Source organism: Petromyzon marinus, chromosome 26 (assembly GCF_048934315.1).
Source record: "Petromyzon marinus isolate PM22_M1 ecotype Great Lakes invasive population chromosome 26, UKy_Petmar_22M1.pri1.0, whole genome shotgun sequence".
Lineage (NCBI taxonomy): Eukaryota > Metazoa > Chordata > Hyperoartia > Petromyzontiformes > Petromyzontidae > Petromyzon > Petromyzon marinus.
Window position 1 is genome coordinate 12,261,661 of NC_133692.1, and position 22,391 is coordinate 12,284,051.

The window sequence follows — 22,391 nt, forward strand, 5'->3', positions numbered from 1 at the left end:
TGGGTTTCCTTGGTGTGTGTCTCGCTCGGTGTCTCTTTGTGTGTGTCTCTCTCTGCATGTGTGTCTGCCTGTTGTTTCCGTGCCTGTGTTTTATCATTCATTCTTACCTGATGATGGTTGCTTGTGCTGCAACCGAAACGTATTTTATTATTTTATTTTATTTTCTACGTGACTTTACCGAACGAACCAAATAGTTTATTGAGGGACTTTGTGTTGACTTTGTTTTTGTCTGGGACTGTTTATGCTGTTGTTTTTATCCCTTGCCCAAGCTTATGCAATAAAAAATTATATACTTTATATTTAGTTTTTTTTCCTTCCCTGTACTTTTCATTACTTTTTTATTGTTGTAATTTTCTGACCAGCCCTTCCGGACATCTGTGAAAAAGAGCTCTATAGCTCATCGTATTTCTTCAGGATAAATAATGATTCCGATTATTTTTGGTTTCACAATGCTTGCAGTGGGGCTACACTTGGTGTGTAAATGTCTAAATAAACAGAATGCTCAGAGTGCACCTGCTAAGTGCATTTATGTTGAAATATCACAGAAGAGACATGCGACTCGTGACTTCACACTCGTGTACAGAAAGCAATTCTGTGCTTCGCATCCCAACGATCAATGTTTCATTTGTTGTTCCACTTTTGTTTCTGAAACTTCTAGGCTACTACTTTTGATTAAAGCTCAAGGGTAAAATGTAATCCATGTCAATGATGTTGATGCCACAACACCTTTGCCACCACTTCCTTCCCTTTGCCATGTTCCAAAACTGTTGCACAGTCAACACTTGACCTGCGAGGTCTGGTCTTCCTGTATCCCAGCACTGGGATTTTGGGCTTCTCGGTGACTTCTCTGTGCCGTGATCATGTCGATGTCTATCTTCGTAATTTTCCCTCTTTAGCGGAGGGTTAGGATCAGGAACAATGGTAATAGCATCAGCAGTATAAATAGCGATAACATTAACGTCGCCATAATATTAATACGTTTAATCAATTTCATTCATATAAGCAAAAGCATACTTGTTGTCATCACCATGATCATCATCGCAACAATGGACACTTTCCATTTTGGCCATCATATTTGTCTCTGTCTTCAGTGCCTTCGACATCGCTGCCGTCGTCATCGCCGCCTTCGTGTTTGTGTGTGCCTTCATTCTGCTGTTTGCCACATCTCCAACCGCAGTGGTGAGTGGCAGCGCATACGGCCCTGCCCCCCTTCACCAATCCACACTGACAAAGTGTGGTGAAGTTGGGGTCAAACAACCCCTGTGACCAACACGATACAGGGAGGTCTTCATCCAGCAACGGATTGCCATTGCGCTGTAAAATCATTATTACATTAAATTTATTTTCACTGTAAATTTCAAGCGTATTAGTTCCACGATCAGTCTCTGATCTACCATGCTGACATAAGACGTGTTCCCACTATTATTTTTTGATAGTTACTTGTGCATTGATTTATTTTATTGTATGGAAGCAGACCATCGCAGTTTAGTTAAATATCCAAGACTGTAATTCCGTCATAAAATGGCTCGTCAGCAATATCTGCAATCTCTTTATAACGAACAGCTTTCAATTCCTGTCACATCATAGCACCTCAACCATCACCGCCACCACCACCATCATCATAACCATCATCTTTATTTATAATGTGCAATTCACAACACAGGTCTCAAAGTGCAACCTCCAAAACACAGTTACGGATGCATATACCTTGAACCGGTGACATTACTAATAAAAAAGCGTCAACTTTAAAACTAGTTGGATCTATTAAATAAAAAACAAAACAAAACTGGTTAGCTCACACACTAACACAACCTCCGTGGCACACTTTATAATCGTGTGACCTCCCCTGTTTGTACAAAGTCACGACCTTTGGGGGACAGTGAAAACGAGGGTGACTCGACGCAGGGAGATAAAGGATTGTACCCTCGGGTAAAGTGGGGGACAGACGGGCTGTGTCAAGCAAAAGTAGGATTGTCATCAATCAAGTACTTTTGATCGCTAGGCTGAAAATACTTTAATACTGCCATTAACAGTGCCTTAGAATTCAAGGTTCATTGAAGTCAGTTCATTCATGAGTGCATTCATATATAAATCACGTCCTCTAAATCCCGAACAATTTTGTATTTTTCTTAGTTCTGACAATTAATTGTTTAAATGTCAACGTTTTCATATCAACGATTTGAATGAATAAAAAATAATTAATTCGAAAGCCACTATTTTATACTGCACAGCTGTAACATCCACAAACGTATAAATTACAACGTTCGCTACTAGCAATGACCAAATCAAGGTGACTACGACGCGGGTGACAGGAGATCGCCGTTGTCTACACGAAGTGCTCACGTGGCCATTGACGCCGCATCTCTACCGGCCACTGGGACGTTTTCCGTGGCTGTCCCAAAGAACGAGAGAAAGAGAGATCTGGGCAGCCGCTCTTCCCATAAGTTCAACACCCTGTTTTCTCCTGCAGCGATGGCTGCAATCACATGGTACAAGTGCTCTTCCCCGCAGACATCAGTGGTAAACAAAATTGGCAATAAAGCCGTATTCTTTTTTCTCTCACTTGACATTTTGCCACTGGAATAAACCCCGTAAATAGCTCTAAGAAGTTTCCTTAAGTCTACATTTCCAATCCATTTTGATGAGAATTTTAACCCCGGAAAAGAAATAGGCCCTCAATTCATGTTGTCAATCCTGGCTGAGTTTTTGGGGATACAAAAAAATTAGACGAGTGGCATTGTAAACAAAAAAATATCTATTCCACATTTTTGTAGATAAGAAAAGTAATTTTAGAATTATATTTTATATAGAAAGAAAGAAAAAAGGATTCATAGCATTACACTTATCCTTATCAATTTCAACAGCTCGATTACAAAGAGGGGAGCTCGGCTAAATGAAATTAATCCAGTCAGCGCACTACAGGCTGGCAATGGGGGGTATCGTGTTACATTCTGGAAATGGAATGGATGGGAGTTTTCAATTTTGTATCTATCACTAGAGCCTCGTGATGAATTTCAACATGTTATCGGCAACATCGCAATGTAAAAGGATTTCTGTTGGATGAGCAACTTGTTAGTTGATAATTAACTTGTCACCGTTAAGCTAAACTGATGAAATACATGCTCATCGTTACGTGGGGGTAGTCTAGGCCACCGGACAAAGTTACACTCCGACGAGTTCGGCTCCCACATATTTGAATCTCAACTTCATTCAGCCAGAAACAGGGAATATTCCACTTGTCTTGTGGCCCAATCCAACTCTATTCCGCAAAGTTGACAAATACATTAAGCAGACACGACTGAAAAAAATGTTTAATTGTCTTCTGATACTTTCAGATTACTTTAATCAAGGGAGAGAAAATGTACTAGAGGCCATGTATGTAATGCCCCATGCAATTACCTTGATCCATTTATTCAATGCCACGTATCCCAGTGCAGCAAACACCGAACAAAAAGCGGGATTGAGGATGAAGTGGCACGACCGGTGCTTTGTCCTTAGTAAATGTTTGAGGCATATTACACTTCTGAAGAAGAGCATTCAGTAGGTGACATCTGTAATAAACTCACATCACCCAGTCACAAACTGGAAGTAGTTTTTTTTCCATGGTACAGCATGTGCCTCAGGCCATATTGTCTTTGTGCCACACTACCTAAGGGAAGACACAACCCAAAACACAAACGGAACATAGCGCGTCGCTACATAAATAGGCTTCATGTCCCAGGCTATCTGGTAAAGGCTTTGACGCTTCGTTAATTTGCAATGCAAAGAAATTTAAAGTCATGTACAGAGTACCACCATACATAGTGTGCTCTAGTTGCAGCGTGGTGCAAGTGCCATGTATGGTGGGAGCCGACGCATCGAAGCAGTGGACATCTGTGCGTAAGCTGGGCTTGGCCAGACACTGTTATCTGAGTTTATCTGGAGGCAAAATGTGATTGCATGGAAAGCCGCTATACAGGGACGATGGACATGTTATATTTCGTAGAAGAACGGTCTTGAGCCTGGGCTTGAACAGAGAGTTGAGAGCACGGATGGCTGCTGGGGTGGGGGGGGATTTTCAAACCCTGGGGGCAGAAGATGTGAGAGCTGCACACTTTGTTCCTGGAGGCAAACAGACTGCAATTTAGGGGTGAATCTGCTCTTTTCTGTTTGCAGTGGCAAACCTCAACTGCTGAAGCAACTTGGATAAAAGTTGCATTGCTTTGGCACTGAATTAAATGAGTGGAGCACCAAATTGTGTTTGGAAAGCACTTTCATTTGAAGTATAGGACTGCTCAAAAGCCTAATGCAGGATATTTTATTATCTATCATCTCTAAGCTGCGCATCTTGAAACATGGAACAGTTATGAATGTGATGATTGAGGAAGCTGGACTTTCTTCGGTGGAAACCTGAGCGGCCAGGCAATCTTGAGCTCGTTAAGAGCTCGCTCGGCTGAGTGATGTGTAGTGACATAGGATGGGTCACTATGGAGCATCACGCGGGTTGCTAACAGGGAAAGGGATCTGCGGTTGCAGCAGCCCCGTCTGTCAGCAGGTCACGTGATAAGCAGAGATGGGGATGAAGGGCAAAGGTGATAGAGGAGGCACGTGAGGTAAGCCCGGGAACTCACTAGTAGGTTCCAGAAGGGGGGCGTAGCTGAGGACGGAGCGAGGCCACGCCAGGAGGATAAAAGGGGACCCCAAGCGAAGGTTTGGGGATGTTGTTTGGAGTGGAATCCCGTCCGGCTACTGGAGACTTCGTCACCGTCTTCACCTTCTCGGCGTTGTCCGTCAGGCAGTCTGTTAGCTATCCTGACTGAAGTGTAGTTACCCCTTGTACCCTGTGAAGGCTATAATAAATAGAGTGCCTCTTATTCCTAGTGTCTCTGAGTGTATCACTACAGATGTATGGTGGGGGGCGCGGGGAGGGGGGCATCCTCAGCGGTGTTCATGAAGGCAAAATGTTTCCCCCAAGTTTTAAATGTAAGCGTCCTGCGATTTTCACATCCTACGCTTGCAAAGCAAGACACCCGTGCAAATTATGAAACACTCACGAGTAATTACTATTTTCGCAGCTTCATGCAGAAGCCATACACTCTGATGAGATTGTCAAGGAGCATGTACATAACGTTATCGCTTAAAGAACTGTGGGCTTAAGCATTGTCATGATTGCTGCCTGCATTCAATTCCATGAAAGAGCGTGGATTTCAGGTATAAAGCAATTTTGTGTTTTACATAAAGTGATTACATTTTTTTCATGAATAGATATCGTGTGTTGACATTTCATCACAGTAATAATGTCCACTTATTTTGTTGTGTTGGTCGTCTTCCCTTTAATGAGGAAAATTTTAATACAAAAAAACATATTTAGAATAAATTAATGTTCTTGCTTTTGCCACAAAGCAATCAACAAACCACAGGCTTTCTGTCAACAAAGCTCCAAGAACATTACTGTGACGTGACTATAAAGACTGTTATTAACAACTCAGGAGATAAGCAGCCCCATGTGTAGAGACTCTTAACTGCTTGATTTGTTACATCGCAAATAAAACTTTACAGCCAATTTCATATAAGATGCATCTAAAAATAACTACCACAATCTTTTTTTAATCAACTTCCAAATATGTGCACGCTCATTTAAATGCTAATCGGGCATGTGACTACGGACGCGCGGGTTGCAGTGGGGCATGATAACTCTGAGTTTGGGCAGCTTGACGAACGATACAACACATCTGGAACCACACCTGCCAATAAAATGACAGAATTGCCTGAAAAAGATGATGACTGCAATGATTGTCACTTTTTCCTTACGCTTGTGCCCTCCAATCACTACTCAGTCGAAGCGCACGAGCCACTGTTTAACAAGGTGGGGGGGGTTAACCAACTCTGCAACTTGTGAGTGGTGGGACATGAGTGGGAGTATGAGAGTGGGACCTGGAGTTGTGGTCGAGGAAATGTCCCCAAATGTTCTTCATGTTCTCTGCCTCAGGGCAGGTTCTTAGCTCAAGTTTCTTCCATGCTCTCCAACCTTGAGCTTGCTCTTCTTTCGTCATGCAGCCTTCCATTCTGCAAGTCATAATATGCATCTTCCTAGAGCTTCCAACAGCATCCCTTTCACTCCGGTAATATGCCAAATCCAGACTTTTGCCTGCTCTGAATCGTTCCAGGCATCTCTCCTCGTCAACCCATTCGAGCAATTTATTGTAGTCTGTCTGTTATTTTCACGAATGGACACCGTGCAAATCTCAAAAATGGTCAGCTTTCTGTTGTCTCCCTTTATCAGTGTCCACATCTCTGCCAAATGAAAAGGAACACCCCACCCTGGGATCTTTATGAGCATCATCTTTAATCCCTACACATGTCTTGTCAGCAGCACCTTGTTTTTTGCTGAATGTGCTTTCCCATTGCAATTCTAGTTCGAACCAACTTTGAGCATCTGCTAAATTTTGTCAAAATACCTCCCAAGATGCCTGAACCGCTTCTGCTGTGCTCGCCATTTGAAGTCCACTTCGATATTTAACTTACTGCCACTTTATCATGTGAATGTTATTACTTTATTTTTCTCGACATATATGATCCAAAATTGTTTGCCATCCTGTTTAGGCTGTTCATCAGCTTATTCAACTGCCAAAAAGCACCATGAATAAAATGAATGATATTAAGAGGGATTGAAAATACGAAACCAGATCAAAGATACACAGCACCTCGTTAAAGCATTTGAAACAGAATGAGGAGATATGTCAGAGAACACAACAAATAGTGACTGAAGAGGCTGTCAAGATGGGAGCATGAAAGTGGCAAAAAGAAAGTTGATGATTGGTAAATCACAAATAGTACCCCTTAAAGAACAAGATGGAACCATGATGCATGGTAGACAATCATTAAACTAGCAGAGGAATGCTTGCAGATCTCAGAAGCAAAAATAATCATATGGCTCAACAAATCAATCTTATTATGAGGAAATTGGAAATTTCAGATGTCACACATCTGCTGCACTCTGCATTTTGAAATCCAGGAATGCTACCGGCCTGGATGGATTACCTGTAAGCATCATAATTTATAGAGGTAGGACCAGATGTGTAACAACATTCGCAGGTCTACTAAATTACTACGCAGAAATTAAATACCTTAGGTTTGACCTCAACCATCCACTCATCCTTCCATTAAGGAAGACAACCCCGATGTGAAGGATTACAAACCAATACCTCTCGAATCGCATTATATACATTGTTCACAGAGGCCTTATGTAAATGAATAATGAAACATTTTGAGTCCAACCATGTGAACCGACTGGTTTTAAATACTGTTTTTTCTGTGGACCACATACATACAATCAGTCAGATTTGAGAAAGAAAAACATACCTCTATTCCTGGCTCTTGTAGACTATAAAAGGGCTTTTGTTTTTATTCAGTGGAAACTGATACAGGCATCAACTTATTCCTAACAAAACAAAAATTGTTGAAGGAAAGTTACCTGGCAAATACGACAGTATATGTTTACCTGAGGCCACAATCGAGGGTGGTTTCGGATCAAAATGTTGGAACGTTTTTAAAAACTTAATTTGGTAAATGAGACAGTTTTCAACCAGTGCGTATTATTTGCTATGATCCTTTGATGTATGGGTCAAAAACATAATACACACTGGTAAAGATAATGGAGCAAAAGGCTTAAAACGTGCACAAAGTTTCATGGAGAGTCACATACTGGCAATTACACAGATAAATTGAAATAGAAAAAAAACAGTACATGGATCAGGGAACACGTATACATTAGAGACATCTTGGCGATTAAGTACAGTATTGTTGGTTTGGGCAAGACAAATAAGGGGGTGACTGCTAAAAGGACGAGACTGGTGATGGAATGGCAGTCAAAGTAGTGTGCCCGAGAGGACATCCACTGCGGAGATGAAGTGACGAGATCAGGTGAGGTGCAGGTGTGAGATGGATTGTGGCATCGCCTGAACGTTAAGGGATGGTGACGACCTTCCTATAGCAGTGGATAGGCCATGGATGATGACAATGTATTCCATAGTCGATATCGTTTATTTAACCAGGAAAGCAGAGAGCATCACTGAGGATCCTACGCTGGAATCCTTGGCCAATTCCACGGAGTGTTTTGCTTGTGGTAGAAAACCCACAAACCCAGAGAAAACCTTCGCATTCGAAGGTCTTACACTCATAGAGAACGCATCTGCTGACCATCACGTCACCCAAGCAGGTTTGCGAGTTCCACAATTATGTGCGGTCAACCAACCCGTGGCTCCAAGGTGATGGCCCATTCGGTACTGTGCAGAAGACTTCACGCAACGTTGTGCGCATGGCCTGCAGCCACAATCGCCTGTGCAACCAGAAACATTCCCACGACGTTGCAGACAACAACCAGACGCGTTTGTGCTCATCTCCTTTATATATACGGTTGCGTCAGCCGAGATGACGCACACCATCCTCGTGATGCAAACAACCACAACACGTGAATTGTACACTGCTAAATCTCGGTGAACTCTCTTTGATTTGGAATACGATGGAAAACAAAAGCGAGTATGTGGAAAACCATAGCCTGGTCCCCACGGACAATGGGACGTTGTGGGCAGTACAGTTAGGGGATAGCTCCTCACCGTCATTGTTTCTCTACAAATCATCTGAGTGCCACGTAGCCACGTGGTAACTCACTAATTGTATTTTCCCTTCAAATTATAGTTTTCCTTTTCATATTTTTTCTTTAATTTTACCCGATGTTTAAATAAATATACATAGTTTCAAGTTAAAGTCAAATGAAAGTTCACATTGCTCAGTACAAACGCATCGATAAACAAGTGCTCCCAGTTTAGGCCAAAAAATAAACCCAACACACCGTTTAAAGGGCGAGCCTCAACCCATCACGCCAGTCGTGTGAAACTCTCGCTGCTTCACGACACACAGAGAGAGAAGCAGCAGCAGCAGCAGGCTGACGTTTAGGGCAGCAGGCCGCCTTCCTTTTATCTGGGCTGAGGGAAGGAGAGGGGAGAATGCTCCAAACGTTCGCCCGGGTAATGGTTGCCTCTTTTTAGAGGTCAGTGTTAATGGATGTGGCGAGATGTTTTTTTGTGTCCTGTAATTGTACATCGCTGCCAAAGCAGTGTCTCGAATTGTATTTACAACTTGTAAGTGGGACCATTGAGTGAGTGTAGGATTATCACGGTGCACTTAACCCACGATGATTGGCTACCATAATAATATGTGGTCGTTAGGATTTAACATAGCTTGGCAATATTTTTGCCTTTCAAAGGTGGTGGCTAAACAGTTTCCGTGATGACAGCCGGCATTATAAAATCCGGTGAAAGCAGAGCGAGCAATTTTGTGGGAACTGGGCTATTCTGAACCTCACTTGAGTTGTAGGATCCACCTAAAATGTTTATATATATAATCCCCAAAAAATACTGGACCTGGATTAAACGGATACAATGTGCAGTTTAATCGTCTTCAAAAAATAGCAGTTCCTCATTGCGTTGGGCCTTCTCTAATTATAATGCATTGCCTGTGGCTACCACAATAAACTTGTTTCAGAAACTGAAACAAGTTTACAAAAGGAATAAATTCAACATCCTTGTACTGCGTTCATATTATTTCCGCCCCAAAAACACCAAGTGTGTGCACGTTTAAAAAAAAAAACCTTATCTTTTTCTATAATTGATGTTAATCGGAGACCATATCTGTGTAAAAATGCAAATTTCTGCCATGTATGGTGCTTTAAGAGTTTACTGGTTGGGTTCATAAAGTGGTGATACTTTCCAGAAACATCGTGAATTAAACAGCTGCATCCGTACATAACACATGAATGCACTGTCATGAATTGCAATAAGCTTTAGTGAAATTCATATCCTAGCTATAGTAGTTTACTAGCAATGGCACGCATTTCTAGATATCGCAGATACACAGTTGTTGCTTAATATACAATTACAGTACTGTACAACTTTTAGAACCTAACACCATTATATTAAGATGTTTTTAAGAAAGCCATTTGCATGCTTGTGTTTCCATTCTACATAGCTGTTTGTGATTAGATTGCAATTATATATACTTTATATAAACTGTACATCATCCTCTCCTCCGGCAACATTCACGTAGTTCCTACGATTTCCCTGCTGGGCCTGGAGAGTGGTGGCAGGCTGTTGCTGGGTCTTCTCAAATGAGTATTGGAGTTCTCTGTGCCGTTGGTGAGAATGGGGCCGAAGAGAATGGGTTTATCAACCATTAGCGCTAGTGTCACCATGTAGCCGCCCGCCCCGCGTTTATCTACCCGATGTCAACGCAGATGTGTGATGCTCAATGTGGGGTTTTTTGTAGGAGGAAAAGCATGTGGAGCGCATAGTTTACACAAATTTGGCCTGGTTTCATTTTGTTTTGTTCTTTAAGTAATCGGGGTAATTTTTTAATCTGATTCATGCAGAGCAAAATAATAACGAATATACTAATAAAAAATACCCTTCTAGTACAATATATAAAGATAATTACCACGGTATATTATACAAAACAACCGAGATTTGGTCATTACATTTAAATACTACTGCCGCCAGGTGAGTTCATATATTGTAAGCCCAAACAATCGCACATAATTGACTAAGCTTCATGTTCACATTACCAGAGCATGACTGATGTGTCACAGAGACCTCGGGTCTATTTTTGGCGGTGGAAATGATCATCTAATGTCCTGAAAATAATCATTCATTGTATTAGATATATCCGGCTTTTTGGAGATTGGTAACAATGCCGTTACATTTCTGAAAAAAAAAATTATTACACATCCTTAAACATGGAATAATAAGCACACAATAAATTAAGGGTTGACTATGCTAATAGGTGATATATTCATCCAAGGCATTCGATCCCAGGGATTAGTCCTCTGTTACTGGCTACTATGTAACCGGTAATGACTTTGGGTTACATCGATTACAGTAATATTTTAGGTAAATTAAGATGTAAACTTTTTGTTACATTTTTGACAGTAAACAAAAAGACTGGTTTTACATGTATGTATTGTGTACAGAAACACACATTCATGTGTATATAAAGACCTGTTATAAAAACACAAGGTAGTAATGAGATATCTCCAGCAATTCCTAATTAACATCATTTACCTTACATGACAAAATGGCAACACGCGACATTTTACAATATACATTTTTACCGGTGCAAAAATAACATTGCAAATTTTAACCGGACAATCGTCTACTGTTTCACGTTATTTTGAATGTCACACCAAGATGGTATACTACCGCTGTCAAGATTCCCATTTTAAATTGAGAAAGATAAGCTTGTAATTAGATGAGTCTCGCACAGTGTTGTATTGTGACTGCTTTGAAACTGACCGGGTTTTTTTCTGGCAGATCAATTAGTATGCGCTTGTCCGTCATGGAGCACTTCAAAATTATTAACACTGTGCCTTTATTTTGTTTCAGGAGCACACGTGAATAATTTTCGAATGTACAATTTGTTCCACAATTGAATTATATGTAGGAAGGAGCAATATGGATCAATAACATCATTGATGTAAACACACCCTCACCCCCCCGTGAGAGGGAGAGTCTGCCTCAAGTGTGAGTTAACAGGGCTCGTGGGTACAGATTTGCAATTGCGGCCACAATTGTTGTTCTTCACAGTAGGTCCCTAACGCTCCGAGACTTCGTCAGCCAATTATGAAAGTAAACCCTACAAAAGCGGATTGCATGGCAGTTATTGCTCAAAGCTGTCTTTCCGAAGCCGTTTGCACTCGTACATGTGTGGAAGGTGGGCAGGTGATTCGGTTATTTGTAGAAGCTACGTGCAATATCCTACAAGTCACCCCTAATCCCCACACCCTCATATTTGCTCACATTCCCATTGTAAACAATAGTTTGCTTTAAAGTAGAATCTACTTTAACTTCACTGGGGCCTCCTTTCGTTGGCATGGGACGTGTGTGAGCAGTCCACCCCCGGAGCTGGACCACAAGTACTACGATCTTACGTTTAAGTAAATTAGGTATCAGCTATTATTTTGTGTTTAACTACTCAGTATATAAATACACGAACAAAGCAATTAACAGCATCTTTGAAGAAGGAGTTTTTTTTTTGTACACGAGTGAAAATGTAATCTTGAAGAGGATTGTGATAAAAACCGTAGTTCACCTCAGACCTCGGACTCCATACTATGTTTGCAGCCCGCATGCCTCATGTTTGGGGTGTGGCTGTGAGGAGATTTACTTGCCCGCCCCGGCCCTTTCACATTCACGGGACCGTTGCTCAACTTACCCCCCGAGTTTAGCGGCCTGCCCAATGCGGGCTGTCTGTGCCTCCTGATGTCTGGCACGTTGATATTTTCGTACAACATCTCCGTATCGGAGAACGCTTGCGTGTGCAAGTCCGATGCGTACGGCGTTTTGAGGGAGCCGAAAACATTGAGTTCGTTCTCAAGCCTACGGTGCGGTTTGACTTTAAAGCCTCGCAAGGAGTCGACGCTTCCTCCGGGGTCTGACTTGATAGCACAAAAATCACTCTTGCTAGCTGTGGAGTAATTGGAACCGATTGCTTGGTTGATGCAACATCTATCATCCTGTCTACAGCGCAGCTCGGGGTTGGGAGTGATGCACGGGGGAGGCAGAGTGACTCCATAGCAGCACTCCTCGTCCGCGTGCACGCAAGAGGCGTGCCGCTCCAGCGCACTTCGCCCCAATGTCACACTTGTTTGCTCGCCATCTGTTTTCCCAGCGCCACTGCCACAGGCACAGCCCGGGCAGCACTGGTTCAGGCAGGAACCCGTGCATTCATCCAGGCGCGATGGGCAATGTCTGTAGCACTCAGCCCTTGCGCTAGATGGCGGCTCTTGATATTTTACCTTGCAGATGCTGCACTCCTTCTCTGGCGTGTGGTGTGAGGGAACGGCGGCAGAGGTTGTCTGTGCAGTCGCCCCGTGATCAGGGATGCTGCTGCTTCTCTTGATCTGTATGCCAGGCTCCAGCATGTCAGACCTATACACGATCTCGCTGCAGAAAGACGGCCTCGCCTGATTGTTCCAGTCTTCGGGCATCGCACGTGAAAGTGTGTTGAGAGTGGCTTTGCCATAGATCTCTTTGTCTTGGCTTGAACCCCGACTGGGAATCCTTCCCACATCTTTGTAGTCTCTTGCGAGTTTTCCATACGGTGTGCTCTTTGGTCTGCCGCTGCGCTTTCCAGAGTGGTACTGGCTGTTGCATTCGCTGATGTCGTCGATGTCGGTGTTGTTCCCGTGAATGCTCTCAACGTCAGTGTTGTAAGTCAACGCTGGAATCTCAAGCCGAGTTTGAGGAATTTCACACATCGGAATGAAAGATTCCCCGACGTCCCGCTGGCTGCTTTTGAAATCCAAGCAAGGCGAGGCAGACAGCATTTCCCGCGACTTGGCGACGGGCCGGTGGACATCTGGGTGCGCGCCAAAGTGATGCAAGTTGGTTGAGATCTGCGCCGGGCTGTGGTCCCGTGGGGTGTAGCTGCCAGTGGCGGCAGGAGCTGCAACGTTGGCTTCCATGAAGCGCTGGTTGTTTTTGAGGTAAGGGTACGACATCTCGGCCTCGCTCACGTAGTCCTCCTGGTAGGCCGGATCGCGCGCGAGCTGCACTTCTGCAGCGGCCGCGGCGCAGCGGTTCCACTGGTCGCTGTTGTTGAGTGCGGCTCGCCCTGTCGGGTGCTCCGCGGCCGATTTGTCGGCAGCCACTGAACAGGCCGGCTGGCCCGCCCTGTTGACACGAGTGGCAGCCGCGTCAGGCCCATTCACCTGCGTGAGGCTCGCCATGTTCCTGGCCACCGTCAGGAGGCCCATGATGCTTGAGTTTTTCTTGTAGGCATTTTTGGCCATCCTGTGGAAGTCGTCCTTGTCCTTGGTAATCTTGATTCCATGTACGCAGCTGTAAATGGCCTGATAAACGAACCAGATTTGTTTTATTGTTAAAGGATATATTTCTACAAAGCATTGGTGAAACATTGTACCTATGGAAGGTATACATGTTTTTACTTTTAAAAATATAACTAAAAAAGCTATCAGCCAAGATGGAAATCTAGCTGTAAACAGTCACTATAATCATGATAACACTCCTGCTTTCTTGGTGATGTGAAAAAAAAATGTCATGACCCGCGCAATGTGTGTAAAGAATGTTAAGAAAAGAAATGTGTGGCAATGTTTGAAATGGCCCTTTATAAACTCTGATTGAGAAAATAAATCGTATGCTGTCTCCAGTTTGAAATCACTTTTGAATACTGTGGTGACACATGGGTGTTTCTCAAAATAGGGAAATAGAAACTAAATAAATGTATGAACGTCCAACTAAATACTCAATTTATATTGCGTGAGACATGGAGTAAATACAATACTGCAATCTTCATGACAAATAATTAAAGACTGTTTTACTGCATGCCTCTCATCACTTGCATATAAATTGTTCACGAATTAAGATCACTGGGAACAGTAATGAGGCCACAGAGAGTCATATGGGTAGGTGGGCGGGCAGGCGAGAGGGAGGGATATTGCACTTTAAAAAGGTGAATGTAAACCCCAAGTAATTTAAATAATGAATGTTTTAAACCAGACAATGAAACAGGTTTCAACAAATTTCCCAGCATCGGTCACCGCCGCTGCCATGGCCCCTCTGAGTGTATCTGCTTAGGGGCCTGGCAGCAGCTCTGATTGGCTGCCATGGGGTCACGCAGGTGCGTTCCAGCCGTTTGCAGAGCACCACTGCAAGCTGGCCCCAACCCTTCCGCTTGTCTCCGTGGATCCCAGCTTGTAGTGGCATTTAGGTTATTTTTAAATTACGGTAATTAACAATTAAAATGAAACTTATCGTATCGGTCAGCACCTTATCTCTAGAATTATTCTATACGAGCTCCAGGGGACTGAACTGTCCTAGCTGCATGTTGCCCCACCTATTGATTAATTACATTACAGAGACATGCAAAGTGCACTTGGCTAAAAAAGAATATTGTGCAATAGCTTATTTCATATGGCTGATGCAGATGCAGAGGAACGACTACAATTTCACGTTCAGGTGGTCAAGCCAGACAACCGCGTCAGGAGCAGCAGAGTGTATTGCTGCAATGTCTGCTTCATATTTGTGGATTGGGTATTGAGTTTTTTATATGGTACACGGTCTGTTCTGGATGATAACAGTCGCACACTGTAGAGTTTAAAATTTCAATCTGTGCAATAGTTTGTGCGGATGCGGTTTAGTGTGGTCCATGAGCTGTACAAGACCTCAATGGGCACAGTGGTGGAGCACTGTGGGTAATACAACGAATGCGTTGTTTTGTACACTACATTTTGTGCTGATGGCCCATGCTGTTCAGAATCTAGTAATAATCTTAATCTTTTCATGTATATGGCATCGCCCAAATGCCTCAGCAACTCAAAAAAGGGCCTCGCATTGCATCTCGTTAGAAGATGACTCCTCAGTGGCAGCTGTCCCTGTTCGGCACAAAGTCTGCCAGAAGGGAGCGCTGATCGCTCTGTGTAACCCTGATCGAGCACTTGAATCTGCTAAAGCGACGGTGTATCTCTTGCATGCCTGACTGCTAATTAGGCCCAAACTGGTTAGTGTGTGTAAGCAAACGCTGCTTGTTGATATAATTTTGGGAGGCAGGCGACTGCAATATATCACTGCGTTGCCACCCTTCCGGGGTTTGACCTGGACAGTCCAGGGAGAATTGGCCTCTGAGTTTGGGAGGCGGGAGTTGATTTGGAAAAACATCTGGTACCGGTCTTGCTCCGTTGAACCTTAGTGCAGTTCACTGCACGGTTTTGAAGATAGAACTACACTGATAAATATGTCTGGGTTTGGTCGACACTGGAAAACGTAGCAACATCCCAAGTTTATGTGCAGATACAGAGCAATAGATGATTTTGTATGTCATTGGCACGATTCCTATCCACCTTCAGTAAATCTCTGAGCTACATTCTCAGCAGTTTAATTTATGTCCTTCAAACAATCGTGTCCCCCCCCACCGAACTTGCTGTTTGTGACTTTTGCAAAGGCGACCTTGGTTAATGAAAGGCAGTGCACTGGTGGGCCTGAATTGTAATTTTTCAATCCTTACATAATGCCAACTATTATGCAAAAGATCAGAAACATAGACACTGACAAGGAAAATTGAACAAAAGCTGAAACGTTAATGAAGCGTGGATGGAAGCAAGCTTGGAATAACACGGAAAGCCAGAAAAGGGACCACAAAGATCAAAGAGCAAATGCAAATCAGAGACATCTGATTGACTAATGAGGACAGTAAGTGGGGGGCAGGGCAGGGTAAACCACAGGAAAGGATGAAAGCCAATGACTCTGCCTGGTGGATTACTGTGAGATGGATTCTGGAATCACAGACCATCCAGCAGTGGCTATATCATGGCTGGTGACGATTTATCGTGTGAATGATAAAGATGTTCTTTGGGTCTTTCGGTAAAGCCGCGTAGATAGGTTCAACGAAAATAACAAAAAAATAACAAAAAACTACGACGTTTCGATCGCAAAACAAGAATTCAAAACGGCGTAGTTTGTTGTGATTTTTTGTTATTTTCTTTGAACCTATCTAACGTGACTTTACCGAAAGACCCAAAGAATAAGAACTCCTGCAGTCTCGAAAGATTTAAGTCAAGATTTAATGATAAAGATGCTTACCGAGATTATTACGATGATGACAATTACAATACAGACGGTGATGTTAGGGGAGACTTATTCCAGGTCCCTTAAAATATTTAGTCAGAGTGCACTACCCAGCAGCAGACACCACAGTAGAGAGTAGTCACCAATGTGAGTGCTGTATAGTCAGAGTCCACTACCCAGCAACAGACACCACAGTAGAGAGTACTCACCAATGTGAGTGCTGTATAGTCAGAGTGCACTACCCAGCAATAGACACCACAGTAGAGAGTACTCACCCATGTGAGTGCTGTATAGTCAGAGTGCACTACCCAGCAGTAGACACCACAGTAGAGAGTACTCACCCATGTGAGTGCTGTATAGTCAGAGTGCACTACCCAGCAACAGACACCACAGTAGAGAGTGATCACCGATGTGAGTGCTGTATAGTCAGAGTGCACTACCCAGAAGCAGACACCACAGTAGAGAGTGATCACCGATGTGAGTGCTGTATAGTCAGAGTGCACTACCCAGAAGCAGACACTTATGGTGCATGCCGGTGGTCGTTTGCCTGTCGTACAAGTGCAATGACCACACAGTGCCCTGCAAAGGGCCCCTATGCACACAGCAGTCACAGCAGTCAATATTTGAAATCGTCTCGTCGGCATCAGAGCGATTCATTCATTCACCAATTACCATTGATTCTTCCACTCACAACATAGGCGTAAAATTGTGCGAGCATAGGATTCGATTACGATTCATAAAATGTGAACGCAAATGTAACGTGGAGGGTAATTAGACGAACATGACCGTGCGAATGAGATGAGACAAACGAGACCAAAATGAAATCGTGATTATCCCCTCCCCTTCACCCAAATCATAACAATAATTTTAATCGTCATAATAACGGAATACAGCAACACCCGGGTTAATGTCGGGGATGCATTTGTGAAAGGTGCAATGAATACCAAAATTAGGTAAATCAAAGCGATTTACAGGGTAGGAGTGGGTAGAGGCGAAGGCTGAGAGACGACGGATAACGAGGAAGGACGGACAATGCCATCAACGACGTAAGTGTGGGATCGAGGCGAAACAAATCATGTATTAATAAATTGTATGTTATATGTTCAACTTATTTCGCACCGCCGTATGTAGCCAACCGTGCGAATCTAAAGTGACGACGCTTTGGCGAAACGACGTAAAAGGGGGAGACGTCAAGCAGGGTATTACTGGAGTTGTCGTAACAATAACAAAAACAATCCCCTTTTGTTTACTCACGAAAGCCTCAGTGCACCCCGTACATAGAATGGTTCAACGGTGCGTAAGGGCTGCCACCTGTGTGGGTAGAGGTTGGCCAAGTGGTAATGCACGTGAACCAGGGGTACAGGCGAGCACTCCGCACGCTTTTTGTCGCGATCGCTTTTTGTCGCGATCGCTTGGCGGCGGCGCGGTTTTGAGAGGTAAATCACCCCCACAAAAGGTGCGTCGTTTTCAATTTCAGATAAGGGCAGTTTAAAACCACACGACGGAGATTATCCTGTTGTTTTTATTAAAGAGATAAGAGGAGCCACTCGATAAATTAATTCTGATATCAGGTGATATCCCGTGGCGAACTTGCGATTAAAGTCGAATTATAATTTGCGATGAACGAAAAGTTTTTAAATCGCGCCGCGGTTTAACCGTGCACGCTGCAAGTCGATGGCGCCACAGACCAATGCGGTTTCGACGTCGACAAAGCAATCACCGAGAAGCTGCAGCAGTGCAGGATTGAGAGCAGATATGACAGAACTGATCAAATGGCGTTGTGGCGTTGTCCTCATTCCTCGCTGTTAACAGGGGGTCAGCGTTTGTCTTACATTTTGTCAATTTAAAAGTGGGATCATGTATGTGTGAATACTGCATATACCGCACCTCTATATATGTATATGTTCACATGTATTATTTTATGGTGTATATGTACACATGCAGAGACCTACATATGGATTGGAACGATTTCACCCCCACAACCCATTCTCTCCTCAACCACCTCTTACCCCTAACAACCTCCCCCCATCACCCCCCTTCCTTGCCACCCCTTACAACCTTACCCCTCACCCTTGTGCCCCCTAATCACCCCATAATCACCCCCCCCCCTTGTAGTGGTTGCAGGGGTGGGGTCAGGTAAATCCTACAATACATAAATCAAAGGACATCGACTTGTTCACCCGCAATGCGACACGTGTTTCTGCGAGCTTATCAGCCGACAATAGTCGATGGCTCAATGTGTTGTTGCCACCCCAAGAGTACGTTACTTTCACAAGTGCTCGTGGCTGCATTTAAACAACGCGGCAGTCACTGTTCGTATTTATTGGAAAAACTTTTACCACGGCAGAATAAATGTGGAGTGGTGGTCGGCGTGGGGAGCACGACTCACCCTGCTGACGATGAACAGCAGCCCGGGCTTCTTGGCTGGCTCTGGCTTGGTCCAGTGGCGCCCAAAGCGGTAAAAGAAGTTCTCACTAAGGAAGACGAGGAAGCTGAGGCACATCGCCACCAACAGCATGAAGAATACGCCGGCCATATTGTCGATGTCCAGCTTGCTGCTCATCACCTCGTTCTTGTCGTAGAGACAAACCCCGGAGAGCCAGTTCTTACCCAGTTCGTCCATCTCCCCTGCATACTCGCACGCAATGCACAGGCTTATAGAGAGAAGACTCAGCTCCATCCATCAACAACAACCGATATTCACCACTAAGTGGCGCTTGTGCCAGGCTATGTGCATGTTAAGGCCACGTGAAGTGTCCAACGCCCGCTGGCTCGTTGTTGTGAGCGTCGCTCCTCCGCCCTCCTTTGTTGGAGAAGGGCGACTGCCTCCTACTGCTCAGCAGCGTCCTTCACGAGCCTCTTCCACAGAGGCCAATCTTAACACCGCTGGTATTATACTTATTGGTTATTTCGGTAAAGTCACGTATAAAGAAATAAAATAAAAATGTAAATAGATCACGACGTTTCGAACGCAACACAAGCGCTCGTCCTCAGGTGAAAATGGCGTAAACCACACAGCGAGGGAACACACAGAGGGGCATCACACACACAGCACACAGAGAACGGCAAACTGCACGGAGGCAAATACAGCTGGTATTAGTCATCGACAAGTCCACACAGCTCCACATTCTCCTGTACAACATCTTTCCATCTAATCTTTATTTGAATCTTGATTTGAAGCTTTCGTGACTGCAGGAATCCATACTCTTTGGTTATTTTGGTAAAGTCACGTAGGTATAAAATAAAATAAATTACGACGTTTCTGGCGCAACACAAGCGTCCGTCATCAGGTGGGAAAGCATGTTCTGCTGCTGAGGCAGACTGTTTTAAAAGGTTTGAAATGGGCATCTCTTGAGAAAGGTTAGCGACTCGATCAGGTGAGCCTTCCATCTGTTCTATAGCCCGTGCCACGCCCGTTTAGCCCCCTCTATCCAGTCGAACAAAAGCGGTTTCAGCATACGATAGCTGGGCATGCGGACTACATGACCCAGCTCCATCCATCTCCCCTGCACATTCACACGCAACGCACAGGCGTAGAGAGGGAAGACTCAGCTACATCCATACCCCCTGCACACTCACGCAACGCACAGGCGTAGAGAGGGAAGACTCAGATCCATCCCCCTGCACACTCACACGCAATGCACAGGCTTATAGGGAGAAGACTCAGCTCCAACCATCTCCCCTTGATGCATCGTGATTCTATCTAGCCATACTGATTCCATCAAGCAAATTCGGGTCATCTTCGCAGCAGCGGCTTTTGGCTGGCCATCGAACAAAGATGGTGACCGCATCGTGCACTTTCGGAAACGCTTCTGCGGCCATCTGGAACGCTCTTCCTTCCGATATTAGGAAGCCACTGGGAGCGATGCACTTTTAAATAATCGAGATTGACAAACGAATTTCTTTATAACTGCTTTTTGTGTTTAGTTTGGTGTCCATCCCCCCGCACCTCCGAATAGCACGGTTGGCTACGTACGGTGCGAACGGAGTTCAACATAAAAACGTATATTACTCTTTGTTTTTTTCGGTAAAGTCACGTAGAAATAAGAAATAATAATAAAATGACATAATAGCATACGACATTTCGATTGCAACGCAAGCAATCATCATCAGGTATAGAAGAGCTAAATTTAAGACAGAGAGGAAACAGAGAACCGCAGATATATATAGACACCTAAGTAGAGTGAGTTAACACAGAGACACAAAGAGACACAACGTACGGAGCACAGAGAGATAGGGTCTCTGTGCCGAGGCCTTAGCATGTAGGGGAGACAAAGAGAGATGGAGAAGCACATCAAATCGAAAAAGATTTAGTAAAATTTGGAAACAATAATGCAACACAGAGGGTCGGTCAAAACACAATTAACGCATGGGCTGGCTGATTACGTTATTTCAAAGATTGATAAATTATAGGTTAAGAGTGATAGAGTACAGATCGCAGACACATATATAGACATCTAAGCAGAGAGAGTTAGCACAGAGACACACAGAGAGAGACACACACATGGGACACAGTAAAACAGTGCTTCTGTGTCGAAGCCTTAAATAGAGGGAGTGGGGGGGGGATAAAGGGATACAAATTAGCATGGACTGGACTGAGCAAGTAGAGGCACACACACACCTGCCGCTGCAGCGTGGTGAGGGGGGAGGGGTACAAAATCAGAGAGAGACAAAACATATACATGTAGACACAAAGGCAGAAACACAGGTGGAGACAACACAGAGACACACACTTAAGTTAAGTGTGACATTTGAGAGAGAGACAAGACACATACACGGAGACACAAACATCCCTTTATCTCTGTCTCCGCCCCCCCCCCCTCTCCCTCTATTTAAGGCTTCGACACAGAAGCATTGTTTCACTGTGTCCCATGTGTGTGTCTCTCTCTGTGTGTCTCTGTGCTAACTCTCTCTGCTTAGATGTCTATATATGTGTCTGCGATCTGCACTCTATCACTCTTAAGCTATAATTTAGCAATCTTTGAAATAACGTAATCAGCCAGACCATGCGTTAATTGTGTTTTGACCGACCCTCTGTGCTGCATTATATTGTTTCCAAATTTTACTAAACCTTTTTCGATTTGATGTGCTTCTCCATCTCTCTTTGTCTCCCCTACATGCTAAGGCCTCGGCACAGAGACCCTATCTCTCTGTGCTCCGTACGTTGTGTCTCTTTGTGTCTCTGTGTTAACTCCCTCTACTTAGGTGTCTGTATATATATCTGCGGTTCTGTGTTTCCTGTCTCTCTTAAATTTAGCTATTCTATACCTGATGATGATTGCTTGCGTTGCAATCGAAACGTCGTATGCTATTATGTAATTTTATTATTATTTCTTATTTCTACGTGACTTTACCGAAAAAAACCAAAGAGTAATTCCTGCAGTCACGAAAGCGCCAAATCAAGTTTAATCGTACATGTCAGATCACCACATTTCAAGTTTATTTTGTGTAACCAGGTGACAACTCAAGCGACCAGGATGAGTGAGCTGGGTCACCAAATTGCCAAAAGCAAAAACAATTCAAATGTTTCACAGCAACGAAGGAACTCGAAATCACAGAAAAACAGAGGTGTGTCATATGATAAATGTAATATTGCATAGATATAAATGAATGTAGAACAATACATTCCCTGTAGTAAACTCCTTGCCTCGGGCAGATTATCTCAGACTGATCACAGTACAATTACAAATTAAGCTACATAAACATTGAACAGACATAGGGTGACTTGTACTAAGTATCATCATCAGTAATTGTATAACTATTGGTTGTGAATGAAGG

At 43.8% G+C, this 22,391-nt stretch overlaps 1 protein-coding gene across 1 annotated transcript in view; it reads right to left on the reverse strand.

Annotated features, from left to right (window-relative positions):
* Nucleotides 1-1,616: 1,616 nt before the first annotated feature.
* LOC116946279 (glutamate receptor ionotropic, NMDA 2C-like) overlaps nucleotides 1,617-22,391 on the reverse strand; it is a 287,976-nt gene continuing 267,201 nt past the window's right edge. The window contains exons 13-14 of the mRNA XM_032961325.2: nucleotides 19,003-19,241; nucleotides 1,617-13,882 (exon numbers count right to left, since the gene is read on the reverse strand). Of these exons, the coding sequence (XP_032817216.2) occupies nucleotides 12,122-13,882; nucleotides 19,003-19,241 (2,000 nt within the window). The 3' untranslated portion in view covers nucleotides 1,617-12,121. The remainder of the gene's footprint in view (nucleotides 13,883-19,002; nucleotides 19,242-22,391) is intronic.